The sequence below is a fragment of the Phocoena sinus genome, chromosome 12 (assembly GCF_008692025.1).
Source record: "Phocoena sinus isolate mPhoSin1 chromosome 12, mPhoSin1.pri, whole genome shotgun sequence".
Taxonomy (NCBI): domain Eukaryota; kingdom Metazoa; phylum Chordata; class Mammalia; order Artiodactyla; family Phocoenidae; genus Phocoena; species Phocoena sinus.
Genome location: NC_045774.1, coordinates 56825300 through 56842093, shown reverse-complemented (window position 1 = coordinate 56842093; position 16794 = coordinate 56825300). Strand labels below are relative to the sequence as shown.

The 16794-nt window shown below is 33.7% G+C and overlaps 1 protein-coding gene across 3 annotated transcripts in view; it reads left to right on the top strand.

Moving 5' to 3' along the window:
• GRIK2 (glutamate ionotropic receptor kainate type subunit 2) overlaps nucleotides 1–16794 on the top strand; it is a 631568-nt gene that overhangs the window by 229138 nt on the left and 385636 nt on the right. For all 3 annotated transcript variants that reach the window (XM_032651171.1, XM_032651172.1, XM_032651173.1), the window contains exons 2-3: nucleotides 10244–10411; nucleotides 14079–14336. In XM_032651171.1, the coding sequence (XP_032507062.1) occupies nucleotides 10244–10411; nucleotides 14079–14336 (426 nt within the window). The remainder of the gene's footprint in view (nucleotides 1–10243; nucleotides 10412–14078; nucleotides 14337–16794) is intronic.

The window sequence follows — 16794 nt, the reverse complement described above, 5'->3', positions numbered from 1 at the left end:
CCAGGAGTGGAATTACTGGATCATATGGTAGTTTTATTTTTAGTTTTTTGAAGAACCTCCATACTGTTTTCCATAGTGCCTACACCAATTTAAAATACCACCAACAGTGTACGAGGGTTTCATTTTCTCCACATCCTCACCAACATTTGTTATTTCTGTTCTTTTTGATGATAGCTATTCTGGCAGGTGTGAGTTGATATCTCATTGTGGTTTTGATTCACATTTCCCTTATGATTAACAACGTTGAGTATCTTTTCATGTGCCTGTTGGCCATCTGTGTATCTTTTCTGGAAAAATGACTGTTGAGACCTCCTGCCCATTTTTAATTGAGTTCCTTTTTTTTATATTAAGTTGTATGAGCTGTTTATATATTTTGACTGTTAACCCTTTATTGGTCATATCATTTGTAAATATTTTCTCCCATTCAGTAGGTTGTCTTTTTATTTTGTTGATGGTTTCCTTTGCTGTGCAAAACCTTTTAAGTTTTTTAGGTCCCCCCTTCTTCTTGTAAATTTTTGCCTTTATTTCTTTTGCCTTAGGAAAAACAGATCCCAAAAAATATTGCTATGATTTATGTCAAAGTATCTCTATGTTCTCTTCTAGGAGTTTTATGGTTTCAGGTCTTACATTTAGGTCTTTAATCAATTTTGAGTTTATTTTTGTATACTGTGTGAGGAAATGTTCTAATCTCATTCTTTTACATGTAGCTGCTCAGTTTTCCCAGCACCACTTATTGAAGAGACGATCTTTTCTCTGTTGTATATTCTTTCTTCTTTTGTTGTAGATTAATTGACCATAAGTGCATGGGTTTATTTCCGGGCTTTCTATTCTGTTCCATTGATCTATATGTCTGTTTTTGTACTACTGCCATACTGTTTTGATTACTGTCGCTTTGTAATCAGAGAGTGTGATACCTCCAGCTTTGTTCTTTTTCTCAAGCTTGCTGTGGCAATTTGGGGGTCTTTGTGGTTCCATATAAATTTTAGGATGATTTGTTCTAGTTCTGTGAAAAATGGCAAGGGTAATGCAATCCCTATCAAAATGTCCCTACTTTGATAGGGATTGCATTAAATCTGTAGATTGCTTTGTTTAGTATGGACATTTTAACAATATGAATCTTTCCAATCCAAGAGCATGGGATATCTTTCCTTTCTTTGTATCATTTTCCAATTCCTTCATCAAAGTTTTATAGTTTTCAGAGTATACATTTTTTTATCTCCTGGGTTAAGTTTATTCTTATGTATTTTATTCTTTTTGATGTGATTATAAATTAGATTGCTTCCTTAATTTCTCTTTCTGATAGTTAATTATTAGTATGTAGAAAGACAACAGATTTCTGTATATTAATATTGTATCATTCAATTTTACTGAATTAATTTATTGATTCTAATAGCTTTTTGGTAGAGACTTTAGGGTTTTCTATATATAGTATCATGTCATCTGCAAATAGTGACTGATTTAACTTTCTTAAACTTCAGTTGCTGGAGTATGCATTATAGTGTTTGAAAGTGATCTGGAACTGAGGGAATGTAAATCAGAGATTACAAATTAGTCAAGTTAGAGTTAGGGCCAGTAAGGAATGTCTCCCCAGAATAGGGGACTATGCTAAAGACTCACAATGCATTAGGAGAGAAAGAAGGTTGCAAAAATGTGTTAATGTGTATGTATATGTGTGTAGTTATGCATATGTGTATGTTCATGTGTGTGTGTGTGTGTGTGTGTGTGTGTGTGTTTGCGTGTGTGTATGTGTAGGTAGGAACTAGGTTCCTGGGCACAGGAACATCATTTGGGAAGAATGGAGGCATTTGGCCTTGGTTCACTCAGAGAAAGGTAGATAGTTTTATTTGGCTGTAACACTGGGGAAGTGGGAGTAGTAAGAAAAGAGCCTAGAGAGGAAGGCAGAAGATAGATTATGAAGAACTTGGTAATTAACATTAAGCTTAAAAATTAGGCAGTCACTGAAAGATTTAGAAAATAAATAACAAGATTAAAGTTGTTTTTTAGAAATATTACTCTGGTTGCAGTGTGGAGAAACTATTGAAAAAAGCCAGAGTTGGTGGAGGGCTCTGTGGAAGATCCAGTGGAGAGGCAGGATTACAGTGTGGAAGGCACAGTGCCTCTGACTTAGTCAAGTAAAGCCTGTGAAAAGTGTACAGTGATGTTTCTGTAGAAGTGATGGAGAACTATGAACTGTTAGCTAAAATAATTAAGAAGATCATTAGCTAGTTTAACAATAGGGAAAGCTTCCAGTAGAGGTATCCATGGGATTATGACCTGAGTCTTTGTCTTTAACTCTCTATCGCTCCACATTTTTACCACTGACTTGGACTGAATATGACCTAAAGACAAAGGGAAAATAAACACATTTCATATATCTCCGTAGTATTAATAACTTGCCTTGGTACACTAGAAACTGAATAAATTAATATTAATAAAGAGTTGATAGAATCAGAATCCAAATAGTATTAATTAGAAAATTAGACCAACTATAAATAGACTATATTAATCAGGGACACATGAAAATAAAAAGAAAATAGTACATCACAAACTATTTTAATGCAAGCTTAAGATGAATCAGCAGTATGATATTGTATTCTAAAAAAAAAAACGCACTCTTTATACAATGTATACTACATTAATTTAGGGAGCTGGCAGTCCTATTATAATTTGCTTTGCTTGAACCCACTTGGAATATGATTAAGAAATGGACTCACATTGAGCTGTGATACACTGGAGTATGTTCAGAGAAAAAAATAACTAGAGAAATGAATGGATCAGAATAGTCATGTGACAAACAAAAGATTTAAAAGTTTTAACCTGGATAAAAGGAAATATAGTAGGAACTTGGTATCTGTTTTCAAATTCTGGAAGATGATCACGTGAAAACTTGGCTTAAATTTATTCTAATCAGAGCAAATGGTTAGAAGCTTCAGGGAGCAAATGATGGATTAATAGATGAGAGAACTTTGTGCTAGAACTCTCCCAGAGAAGAAAGAAGTTTTAGATAGCAGCAGGTTTGCCATTCCTAGAGACCCATATGTATCAATAGTATTAGAAGCAATCTGAATATCCAAAGGATGGGTAGATGAGATAATTAATTGATTGTGTCATTCTTAGACTCCTGTATCCTTTACATTTACAATAATAGTACAATTTTAGTATTAATACATAGTGAGTATTTTTATAAATATTTGCAGATTGATTTAATTGATTTAATTGAAATATTTGCAGATGATTTAGATGTCTTTTTGAGACATCTGTTAAAAACCTGCAGCAATAACAAAATAAGTATAGGAGTTTTATTTTATCCTGTCCTTTTTCTTTCTCCCCCAAACTTTATTATGAAATTATTAAATATACAGAAAAATTCAAATGAAATAAATATTCCTATACTCACCACTTTGATTAAACAGTTGTTAACGTTTTTCCATCTTTGTTTTTGTGATGCCTTACACCTAAGCACTTCATCATGGATCTCCTAAGAACAAGGATATTTTCTTACATAAACGATATCATTATTTTTCCTAAGGAGAAAAAAGAAACAAATAATTCCCTAATGTCATTTAATATCCAGGACATTTTTTAAATGACCATTGATATTAATAAAGAAACATGATGATTTTATCTTTTTTTTTTTTTTTTTGTTCCTGTTTTTGTTGTTCACCCGTGGCTGTGGCTTGGGCATTTCACATCATGCCAGGCGCTGAATTTTGTTCAAAGTTGCCTGTAGGGCTTCCCTGGTGGCGCAGTGGTTGAGAGTCCGCCTGCCGATGCAAGGGACGCGGGTTCATGCCCCGATCTGGGAAGATCCCACATGCTGCGGAGCGGCTGGGCCCGCGGGCCATGGCCGCTGAGCCTGCGCGTCCGGAGCCTGTGCTCCACAAACGGGAGAGGCCGCAACAGTGAGAGGCCCGCGTACTGCAAGAAAAAAAAACAAAGTTGCCTGTAATCCTGTAGAGGCTGTGTCCCTGGACAAGACCACCCTCAGTGGTGAGATGCCATTTGTGCTGGGGTCAGAGGGGCTCTCTAAAGGGATATATGAATGAACCTGAATGTTATGGGCCTGGATGTGCCACCATCATATACCTCTAAATTTTGGCCTGTCATGGAAGTGTTCTTTGGAAAGTGTTTCTGAGAAAGGAAGCCCGTGTGGGTGGTAGATTTCCTCTACCCCCCTCTGCAGGTTGTGCTAATTTGTGTGTGAAATTAACCACTGGGGACATTTCTTCTAACAGCATTTTAAGCTCTTCAATGAGATGGTCTGGCTAGTAGGGACGAATTTATTAGCACCCAGGGAAAGCCTTGGAGCATCTGTCTTTTGTCTTCCATCTCGTATTTCCCCCAAGTAGTGGCTGTGTGTGACAGCAAAAATTCTACCACGGTAACATGAGGGGTCTAGACTTTTCCTTGGGAAGCATATTCATCTGCCTCAGGGCTCACTAGTGGTCTAGTAGGTGTATTCTGATGAGTTTAGTCAGCAGAGCATTTTAAAAAGTTGAACTTCCCTTTTGATGGGGTGAGTGCTCTTCAGTCCTCACCACCTCTTACTGAATCTCCAGTGTAGGCACTTAACTTTGCAGCTCTGGACCAAAGGGTACTGGGGCTCAGAGGGAAGGCTGTTCCAGTGGTTGCCTTTGGCTCTGGGATGTTATTGTGTCTTTTAAACTTTGGGGGTTTAGGGGTTGGTGCTGTGATGATATAGACACTGGTCATTCTTTCTGGAACTTTGGAAAGGTGAGATCTGGGGCATGCAGGACAGGATCCTTCTAACTTTGATGTGATGCTGCCTCCAGTGGAAGATTCCTCAAGCTGTAGCTACTCAGGAACTGATCCAGCCAGCACCCAAGGAAGACTCTTAAGGACCAATCTTATTAAAGTTGTTGAACAGCAAGCTGGGTTTCTATTCGTCCGACCAGCCTCTTCTTGGACCTGCAACTCCTTGACTTAGATGAGGCCAACATTTTTTTACCAAAAGTTCTGGAGGCTGGGAAGTCCAAGATCAAGGTCCGGAGAATTTAGTTTCTGGCGAGGTTGCTTTTCCTGGCTTGCAGACAGCTGCCTTCCCTCTATGTCCTCACATAGTGGAGAGAGAGAAAGAAAGAGATGATTTTATCCTTTGGATAAGGATTTGTAGAAAATTAAAGTTAGGAGGACATCTTTTACATTTGTTTAGATAGAAAATAAGGTTATTATAACAGTTGATTGAAAGAAACAGCGTATCTTCTGAGAGGATAACAGATGATGTATCATTCACAACATCGATTCCTTTATTGAACTGAATGTCTGTAAGACACTGTATCTACTTTATGATAGGACCTATCTGAACAGTCTTAGAAGTTAGACGTGAGATTGGTTGGCACATCCATCACAGGTTTATGAGTCATACAATCCTCAGTAGTAGTTAAAATGGACCTAAAAGCGAAAAAAAAATGGATAGGCTTTAGCAGTTGACTAATATAAATCTTTTATTTCAAGTCTTGGGTAATGTTCTTTTGTGAATCAGAGCCTGTGATAGGGAAAGTGGCAGTGTTGTGAGTTCTGTGTAAATGAGGGATTCCTTGCCATTTGGGATTCTGTATCTGCTAAACAAAGTGGGGCAACTCTGCTTATGGAAAAGAAGACTATTCTATTCTGTTTCTCTCCTTTTTCTCTAACAAACCTCTTAATGATGAAAACTATTAACTTTTACTATAAGCTTGGAGAAAGAATTGCAGGCCTGTCGCTTGATACAGAGGTTATGTGAGATGTGATGGCCTTTCCTAAATTAAAACAAACAAAGAGACAAAACAATTAAACCAAACAAAAATAAAATTGTGAGAATGATTATCTTATATGATTTTTTTTTTAATTTCAGAAAGCAAAGGTAAGTATAAGAAAGCAGTGGAATTTTGCTTGTATCCAATAGAAACTAGGGAATGTGATGATAATGAGAAAGTGGTCTATAGATTGTTGAAAATGTGAAACTGTGTGAATCTTGGTACAAGTCTCTGGAAACAATTATAGATTACTAAGATGCTGCTTTAGGATCATATAGTTCTTCTGTGTTCTTTATTACCCTGAAATGTATTTCATCCACCAAACATGTTTTTGTGAACTCCTTAGGGTAGCAATTCTGTCTTCATGTACCACATGCTTATGAACTGCTACACACAATTCTGACGCTTCATAATAAAAAGAATAAGTCTAGAAGCAAACACCTTGTATAGAAGGTGCATAGCATGAAATAAATATTATTTCTCAAGATAAGAGAATAAGCCCTGTTCAAAATCATGTGAACAACTACCCTTTTGCAGGTCTAAGAATGGATGGAAAAAATGCTTTGCCTTTCAATTTTTTATTAGGAAGTTTTAAAACCAAAGATATACTTTTAGAATAAAAATAGCTGATTTCTTTCTCAGAGAATCAAATGTATAAACTTTTATTTTCTACTTCATGAAGAAAAGAACTGAAATATGTACTTTCTCAGTTCTCTGCTCATCTTCACATCAACAGATTACAGAGAATTGCCCCATGGCTTGAGTAAGTAAGGTGTCCTCCTATCCAAGGCTTAGCCTACTTCCCATGCTTTGGATTTGGTCCTCTTTGGGTCTTGAGGATTATAACTCATGAGCTATCCCCTCTCTTTTCTGTCTTTTAACTTTCTCTTTCTATTGGTTCTTTCCCCCATCATATAAATATGTTGTCTTTCTCATTAGAAAAGAAACAAATGCATAAACATCCTGAAATTTCATACTATCTCTGGTTACTCTCCTATTTTCTGCTATCCCTTAATATTCTAGCTTCATTTTAAAACATATTTTATTCATTTTTTTAAAGTTGTAAGATTAACACAGGTTCATCGTTAACTATTTAAAACAGACACAAGAAAATTAATCAAATGCCTATCATCTACAATGAACCACACTTAATACTTTGTTAAGCATAAGTGCAAATTGTAACTTCTTATAAAGCATGTTTTGTCATCAGATACCTTCTATAGAAAAAAAATGGCTAGATGCAGAGTATTTTATTAATTAAATGTACCATAGTTATGTAAATAATCCCCTCCCATTGGATATTTAGAGTATTTCTAATCACATTGTTCTTATGAACAAAGTGAGCACCCTTGTAGCTAAATCGCCCACAGTTTTCTTAAGGTTATATCCTATAAGTAGAATTAGATTCAAGTGTATGATATTTTTAAAGCTTGATAGATTAACAAAAAGTTTTCAAGAAAGTTTGTATCAATTTATTTTCCTTTTCAACTGTACTTTTTCTCATACCTCCATAATTTTGATCTGTAAAAATTCCATCTCATTGTTTTAATCTTTCTTTTTTCTGTATTTGCACATTTTCATGTCTTCATTGATTCTTTGCATGTAATATGTATTATCTATTCATATTCTTTGCCACTTTTTCCATTGGAGTGATTATATTTCTTGTTAATATTATTTTATATTGAAGATACCAACCTTTTTTCTAATATATATGTTTGTATTTAGTTAACATACTTTCATATATTTTCTTCATATTCCTTTAATCATTTTAATGAGTTTGATTATGAATTTTTTCAAATATTCAAATTACATTCAGCAATATTGCCCTTATTTTTACTGCTTCTGTTATCAAACTTAGAAAAGCCTTAGCATTTTTATGCAATTGTTTTTTAATGTAAAATTTTATTAAAGGGTGATCTATATAAACCAAAATAAACAAACCATTGTGTAAAGCCTTAATAATATATATCCAAGCAACTAGGATAAGAAACAGAATACCACCAGCACCCAGAAGCCCATCATTCACCCTCCCTGCACCTACACCCAACACCATTTTTGGAACTTTTTAAAAAATGAAATCATACATTGTGTCTGACTCCTTTCAGCATTTCGTTTGTAAGATTCATCTCTTACTGTTGAATGTAGTTGTTCACTGATGCATTTATTCCATGCTGCTATGAGTATTCTTGTACATGTTTTCTGATGAATATGTATACATATTTTTCTTGGGTATATATCCTGGAGTGAAATTTTGGGTCACAGGGTTGGTGTATTTTCAACTTTAGAAGACTCTTGCACATAATTTTGAAAGTAGGTTGTTATTTTGAAGAGAGGTGAAGGATAGGAAAGTTTTAACCCACTATCATCATGTGTTGACCATTTCTGTATCCTTATTTTGTATTTATACCACATTCAAATTAAAATTTGAACTAAGGAAAGTAGATACAGCTTTTCCATTTTATTTTGCCATTAAGAAATAACTTCAGATTTGCATTTCTAAAATTGATTCTGTATTCCTAATTAAGGTTAAGTACTTTCCAATTACTCTATTATTTTTCTGTTCCATATATAAGATCTTACAATTCTGATTCCATATTATTATTAAAGTCATCATATCTCACATTTTAGGAATTTCTGTGTATTTTGCCTGAATGAAATTTTGAAGAAAACTACTAATTTGTAGTGGAATAGGCAAGGGCTTTGGAGTCAGGCATGAACAGATTCTAATGTTGGCTCTATCACTTGATAAGTTGCATGATCTTTGGCCGAAGTATTGTTTCCTGTAAAATTTTACTATTTGGGGTTGCTTTGAAGATTTAGTGAAACCTTAAACTCTTATGGAATGTTTGCTCTATGGCAGCCACTGGTTCTAAGTGACTTGTTATGAGATAACGTTTGCCCTTTACAACAACTCTGTGCGGTAGCCTCCATTATCATACCTTCTTTAGAGATGAAGAAACTCAGACTGAGGATTGAAGCAACTGTGCTAATTTACCTGGGTTACCAGTGGCAGAGCCAGAATGTGAACGCAGTTTGGCTTCAGAGTCCATGCTCATACCGCTGTTCTCCTCCACGTATATAAGACATCTAATTTTGTTCTTGACACCCATTAGGCATGTAAATACTTAATATCCTTCTGCTTAGCGTAAGTCACCAAAGATTTTAAACATATTTGGAGTACAATTTCACACAGCTGATTGTTCTGTAACTACACCATCAAATTAGTTGAAAAAATAAGAGAAATATTTCTAACTAATACTGTGTAAAATGACAAATTTCCAATGCTTCCTGAATATAAATTTTTCCAATCACTGTGGTATCTTCTGAGTCCTAATTCTTCACATTTAGAGGAATTATTACTATACCATGACTTCTTACTAATTTAGAATAGGAGTTTGCTGATAGTATAGTCACCTGACATTCATGTGTCAAAAGATTTTTGATGAGGTATGGATTGCAAGCTGTGGAAATGCCCTATTCAAGGGAGTTTAATATGTGAATGATGGTGCTGAGAGCATATGGTGTGAAATTTGAAAGGGAGAAAAATAAACGTTCTTTAATTTTAATGTTCTGGTTTCCTAAGGACAGAGGTTGGAGGGTGTCAGCTTTCAGGTGCTCCCTTTTTCATTCCATTCACCAAAGCAGCAATAAGGAAGAGATTCGTTGGAGACAAAGGTCCCAGTTAGGTCACTTATAACTGAAAAGAGAGTGATGATGTCAAGGCTGGGACACGAATGAGGGAACTGGACTGAGGCACAGCTGGTGGAAGGTGACAAATGGAAAGGACGTGTCTTTAAATTATAGTCTACATTGTATGGCCAAAATTATATGCTGCAGTGTTATTCACTGACTAAGGGATTTGCACTGTTTGGGAGAGTTATCTTTCAAAAATGTCAAGTGGTTTTTGAAAAAGGATTTAAAGTAAAACAAACAGAAAAATGCTACTTCGTCCTTTTTTCTTGCAAGTAAGATGCTGGAATTTGCAAGTGAATAAGTATTTTGGGCTTTTAACATGATAAGTGCCATAAAAATTATGCAAAACAATTCTGATTTCTGAGTTAATAGAGATAAATTTAATACAGTTTTCCCAATGTTAACTTTATAGCTTTATATCAATATAGAGGATTGATTATTTTCTAACTGTGTGCAAAATTTTGAGGGTTAATGTTCAGTACTTAAGGCAAGATCTATATATACCTAGGCCCTAAAAGAAGCAATTACTAAATAAAAAGGCAAAGTCATATTCAAATCATGGTAAATTTTGGTAGCAGTATCAAAGAAATTTTGCCAGTGTGGATTTATCTTAAAGGGCACATACCAAATATTCAAATTCATAGAAAATGTAAGCACAAACTTCATGTACTTAGACAAATCACTCAAACACACACACACGCGTAAGTGCACAAATACATACATAAAAGTACAGAAACCTTCCCAGATTTTCTCTATCTTGTAAGAACTGTGTGATTATTTTTTTTCTCTGCCAGGTGGTATTTTTGAATATGTGGAATCTGGCCCAATGGGAGCCGAGGAGCTTGCGTTCAGATTTGCTGTGAACACAATCAACAGAAACAGAACCTTGTTGCCCAATACCACCCTAACCTATGACACCCAGAAGATAAACCTCTATGACAGTTTTGAAGCATCCAAGAAAGGTAATTGATAGATATTTAACTGTATGTTTTCTGGAATTCAAATTTTCAGCTATTCTTAAGAGATTTCTTAATCCCTAAAGTAATTAATAAGTCATTAGGAATATTTTCATGCAAATGTTTCTTTTCAAACTGCACATAAATTTTATCAGGGAAGGTAAAGTGATATGATTACCTACTGAAAACAATTGCTTATAACATGAAATGCAGTGAAGTCTGGGATAGTGAAAATTTTTTTTCCCCATTAATCCTTTTGTTTTGCTACTAAACTATTCCTATTTTAAGAATTTTCTAAAATAAAACAATACCAGCTGTGGATTTTACGAAGTTTTACAATCAATGTTTACATTTTTATTTGCATTATATGTCAATTCCACTCTATTACTGTGGTCTCAATTTTCTGACTACCTTGAAAGTTCTGTGGTTCCAAGTGACTTCAAAAAGTCAGTCTAACCTTAATTGGAAAAATTTGAACAACCTTTCATTTGTGTATAGTCTATGCCGATTTTTGAACCACTTGATGTTTCTTTTGGTGACTGAAAATAAATGGCTAATGATAGGAAAACCGGATTATATGAAGAAATAATAAAAATACCTTATGAATTTTATTTATTTTATTATTTTGTAAAACTGTGTCTTAAATATAAGAATAGAAATATAATTTTTGGAATGTGACTTTAATACATATATGAAAGAAGGTAATAGAGAAACTATTATCGAGACATTATTTTAACCAAACAGTTTTAGTAATAAATATGTTTTGAGAGATGTTTTCATAGGCTTACTTTGTCTAAGCAGGTGATCTTTTCTTTTGCATGTTTAGGATTCATGTAACAGAAATTAAATTTCATAAAGTAGATTTCTCAAAGGAGTGGACTTAGAAAGCATTTGTTCTAAATTCATATTTTTAAAACAATGTTTGCTTTTCTGTAATGCCAATATTGTTTTATTAGCTACCTTACATTCATAGAAATGTACATAATTATTTATAATTCTAACTTGTTACAGAGTTCTTCTAAACTCATTAATATTAATGGCAGTTAATAAGGTACAATATTTCTTGAGATGAAAGTATCCTTCTTTTCCCCCAGCTTACATGTTTTTATCAAAACCTATGTTCTGCTTGCCCTTTGAATTCATATCTTTATGAATAAAAATATGTTTCCACATTTCAGAACCATGTCAGGGTGATGAAAGGTTTTGAAGGCTGAAAAAAAGGGTAAAGGTTATTGTGAAATACTACATTTGTCATCATATTGCAAAATAAGTCATTAACTGCAAGACAAGTGCATTTGATTATTGACATAGTTCATGATTATTTCCATTAGGAAGAAGAAGCTCTGTCTCAAATGAAATAATTTAGACCAAAGAATATGGAATATGAGTGCAGTATAAATAAAGTATTAATAGATTTCTTAATGGTACTTCAAAGTAGCAACATTAAAAAAAAAAGTGGACTAGAATGTTCTAACAACAAACAGCTTACTATCTTGCGAATATCTTAGCAAAACTATGAGGTGGTAAACTCATTTCGTTTTCAAAATATTAAAAAGGATTTACAAATTTTGTCACCCATTAAAAATCTATTGGGAATCCAGTTCCTTAAGTGACTTTGGCCTGAAGCTGAAAAAGCTCAAGTAAGTGTATGAATAAGTTTCTTTGTGAGTTGTTTAAAAGGGTGGATGTCGAGGTTTGGAACTTGTCTTGTGAAACTCTTTCTTGTCAACCTATTGCTGGTTGGAGGGCACAGCAATATATAAAAGATAATAAAAAGGAGAGATCTAACATAGTTTTTGAATCTTATGGGGCCTCAATAAATATATATGTAATACTGATATTTATGACTAATTACAAAATAACAAATAATAAATTAGGACATTCTTAAAATTTTTTTAAAAATAATTTTTCCAAGGCAAGAATATATGTTAAGTGTCTAAATGTAAACATTTTCAGTGATATATGGTCTTATACTTTTAGTAGATAATACTGTTTTGCTCCATAAATAAACTTTGATGCACTAGAGCTTGAATTATTATTTGAATCATACATTGCTTTTAAGTGACTCCTCTGATACCTGAAAACTCTATTTCTTATTTGAACACACTTCAAAAAGTTCTATGTAAACTAATATAGTGGTTTTTAACTTTCTTAATTTGTGACTTGTCAAAAATCTGGAGAAGGAAAATCTTTTATTTTCAATGTATGTGAATTAAAACCTGTGTGAGTGAAAAACTTTAGGCTCTAACCTTTCTACTGATTTAGAATTCTAATCATTATTTTAAAAGTAAGAATCTATATATTCAAAAATTGTTTATTTATATCATATTGAATTTTTGAAGAAAGTGTAAACTTTTTTTTCCAACTAAAATGTATTTATTAAATATCTCTATGCTTAAGAATCCATCCATCACATTGTCTTTTATGTGGCAAAATCTCTGAAGGAAAATATCAGAAAATTTTGCACAGTAGAATCACAAACTATTTGTGAGGGATTAAATCTGAACACCTAATTGATCCCTAAATCCCAATAACAATTCTCCTTAGTCATATTGAAATATTTGCAGGGATATACAAACCATTGCCTCTTGGAGCAGACTTCCACTTTTGAACATTTATTTCCCTTAAATTGTATCAAAATTTGTGAGAAACTTCTAAACATTTGCCCTAATTCTTCCTTTTCCAGTCAAATGAAACAACTTTAGCCTCTTTCACAGGCCAGATCTTCAAATATTTAAAGATGAGTTTCATGTTTCCAATAACTATTGACTTTCTAGACCCGAACTTACCAGTTGCTTTAGTGTACCTTATAGAATTTCAAGTCCTGTCACAGTATTTCTATTCCCATCTGAATACCTTCTGATTTAATTATGTCTCTCTTAATTACTGTAATTATTGTTGATGTGAGTAAACTTTTCTACAAGTAAATATTGGACTGGTCAAAAAGTTCATTCGGGGTTTTTCCATACAATGTTACAGAAAAACCCAAACGAACTTTTTGGCCAACCCAATATAAACTTAAAAAAAGTATTTCAGTACAATATAGAAGACTTATAGTATCCAAAAGCCAAATAAATAAAGATGATTAAATACTTATCTATTTAATTACATACTTTGATGTTCTTCCTACTCAATGAGATTAATCCCTATGAAATCACCCTGTATGACTCATGTCAGGTTTTGTATGGGTGTTTGTATGCACCGCTTGACCTATAACATCAGATATTTGCAGATACTTAGCTATGTGTAGCCATAGCTTTTTGGATGGGCAGTGGAAGATAAATGGCTTCTGATTAAGAATTTGAAATTGTAGAGAATGACCAGTGAATTTGGGAAAGAACACTATTCCCCGATATGAAGTATTCTTCCAAAATGAGCACTTTCCCCTTAAATTCTAGAATATTCCCCCTCTTTCTCCTTCCTCCTCTCCTCCCTTGACATTATTTGTAGAATTATTTGAACATTGAGCTGTAGGTGTCTAGGTGAGTTTCCCTTGTAACAAACTGAAAATGTTTGGAGTTAGACAAAATGTAAAATCAGCTAGATGCAGATGTTATATTAAAGACAAATCTTCCTTCAAGATGATGCCTTTGGGTTAACAATAATAATGTGGTAATATTGGCACAGTGGCATCTCTCCTCTCATTATTGACAGACTTCTATCTCCTCTTCAGCCTGTGATCAGCTGTCTCTTGGGGTGGCTGCCATCTTCGGGCCTTCACACAGCTCTTCAGCAAATGCAGTGCAGTCGATCTGCAATGCTCTGGGGGTTCCCCACATCCAGACCCGCTGGAAGCACCAGGTGTCAGACAACAAAGATTCCTTCTATGTCAGTCTCTACCCAGACTTCTCTTCACTCAGCCGTGCCATTTTGGACTTGGTGCAGTTCTTCAAGTGGAAAACTGTCACAGTTGTCTATGATGACAGCACTGGTAAGAAAAATCAGTAGCCTTTGCGGCTATGCTTTAAACATAGGTAATTTTCTGAAACTTATTCGAGATTCTTACTGTATTCTTTTTGTTTGTTTTTGTTCTTTTCTTGTGTTTTTTTTTAATTAAGGGAAGGAAAACATTTGAAATGAAACATTAACACTAATTTCATACGTCCAAACAATGAAAAAATCATACACTTTTTTTCCTATATTTGTAAAATAAGCACTTTTGTTCTAGGAAGGATGTTACTGTGAACCATATGGATGAAGAATAGAGATAGTGTGAAATATAATATTGAAATATTCATTCAAAGAATTTTTCTACTAATTTCAGGGTAGTTTCCCAGAGTAAAGCTTCATAACTTGCTGTCACTGAAACTTATCAAGAAATCCAGGAAAAAAAAAAAGAAATTCAGACTTTGGCCTTAACATTTTCTATAGCTGTTTATGTGCAAAGAATGTGTGAAAAGTAATAACCTTTATATCTGGATAGCACGTTAAAGTACCTTTTGAAATACTCTGAGTTTTTGGAACTGTTCATATGTAGATATAGCTTAGGGACTTGGAAAATAGGATTTACTAAGTTGTATTTATTTCCGTGTCTTTAAATGAATATTTGCTGGCTAGAGGTGGTCTGTGCTTTCTTGTTTTAATGTATGTTATTATTTTTATATATGAATGGTTATTTTGAGGTATCAGATAAAAACAAGTCTCAGAGAAATATAAGAACGTAAACAGTAAAAATAAAGTATTAATTTCCTTGGAAGTTATATTGGTAAAGGAACTGCGTACTATTTTGATTATTACTTAGTGATAAGGAATTTCACATTAAGATGTTTATCACTAGTCTAAATAGTGCTCTTTGTTAGAATTTTAAAATATTTTATTCTAGAACATTTCACTATACCTTTATGTTTACATTAAAATTGAAATTCATTTGAATTTAAATTCTCCCCAAATACACCAGGAGCTCACTTTGTTTATAAATGTAGTATTTAGAACTACATGCAGAAATTAGTCCCTTTGCCAATAAAATTGACCATTTGCAAATTGACAGATAGGAACTCTCCCAAGAGAACAGAGAACAGGGAGTTACAGGGTTGGAAAAATAATGTAAATAATTTGAAAAATTTTAAAACTTAGGATAAGAAAGAGTAAGTCTAAATACATATTAATAGTGTAATTTTGCATTTTTGATTTAAAAAAGTGAAATGTTTGTTAAAATTTTTAACTTTAGAAATACAACAATGAAAGCCCTTAAAAATAACCTAAGTACCTTTGATGTGTTTTTAAGCTTAAATTAGACCTGTTAAATTTATTGCATTGTTATATTCCAAATTATTACTTTTCTATCATTGGTAAAGTTCTATATGTCAAATTATGAATGGCAGGTTCTGTGTGAATGGGGTGTATAATGTGATACTCCAGGGTATGCTCAGTTACAAAATGGTCCACTTATGTTTATGGATGGTCATATATAGAAATATACAAATATGAATACACATGCATGAATCCATAGTTTATTTACTTCTCCTTTCTCTTCTGATATAATTCAGGTGAATTCTGACTAAGTATCACATATCCTCATATGTATATGCACATAAACATGGTATATATACACACATATATATGTATGTTATACATGTGATATTATATATTTACTTCTTATTATCTTAAAACTCCTCATAGTAGAAAGAAATTTGGCAAATGTTCAAAATGTTTATGATATACCACATTTCCTCATTCTGTTTGTATGTATATGTATTTGACATTTTTACTTCACATATGTTGTTCTTGAGTGACTGAATAAAGAGATAATGGGATTTGTGATCAAGGTCACATCATAGTTTGGTGAAGTAATGTTTCATATGTAGTTGATCTTTTGCTTTGAATAATATTCTAAATATTTATATCATTGAGACAAATTTAAATAGAGAAATAGTTAATTAGATGTATATACTTTTAACAGAGACTTGACCTAAGATTACATTTATTAATATAGTTTAAGCTAGGGCTTCTCTGGTGGCGCAGTGGTTGGGAGTCCACCTGCCGATGCAGGGGACGCGGGTTCGTGCCCCGGTCCAGGAGGATCCCACATGCCGCGGAGCGGCTGGGCCCGTGAGCCATGGCCGCTGAGCCTGCGCGTCCGGAGCCTGTGCTCCGCAACGGGAGAGGCTGCGGCGATGAGAGGCCCGCGTACCACAAAAAAAAAAAAAAATAGTTTAAGCTAATATTTAAAAGAAACTTCACCACTACTATCACTTGAAGGTGACATCAGTACTTGGATATTCTAAAAGTCTTTGATTATTTAAATATGAATGCTAACCTAGAGTCATTACAGAATTATTCATAGAGTAAGTATGCCTTAAAAATCCTCTGAGGGGAAAAAAGCATGTTAATGCTCCATTTTATGCAATATTTACTTCAACAAGCATTGATTAAGCCCCTGCTACATTCCA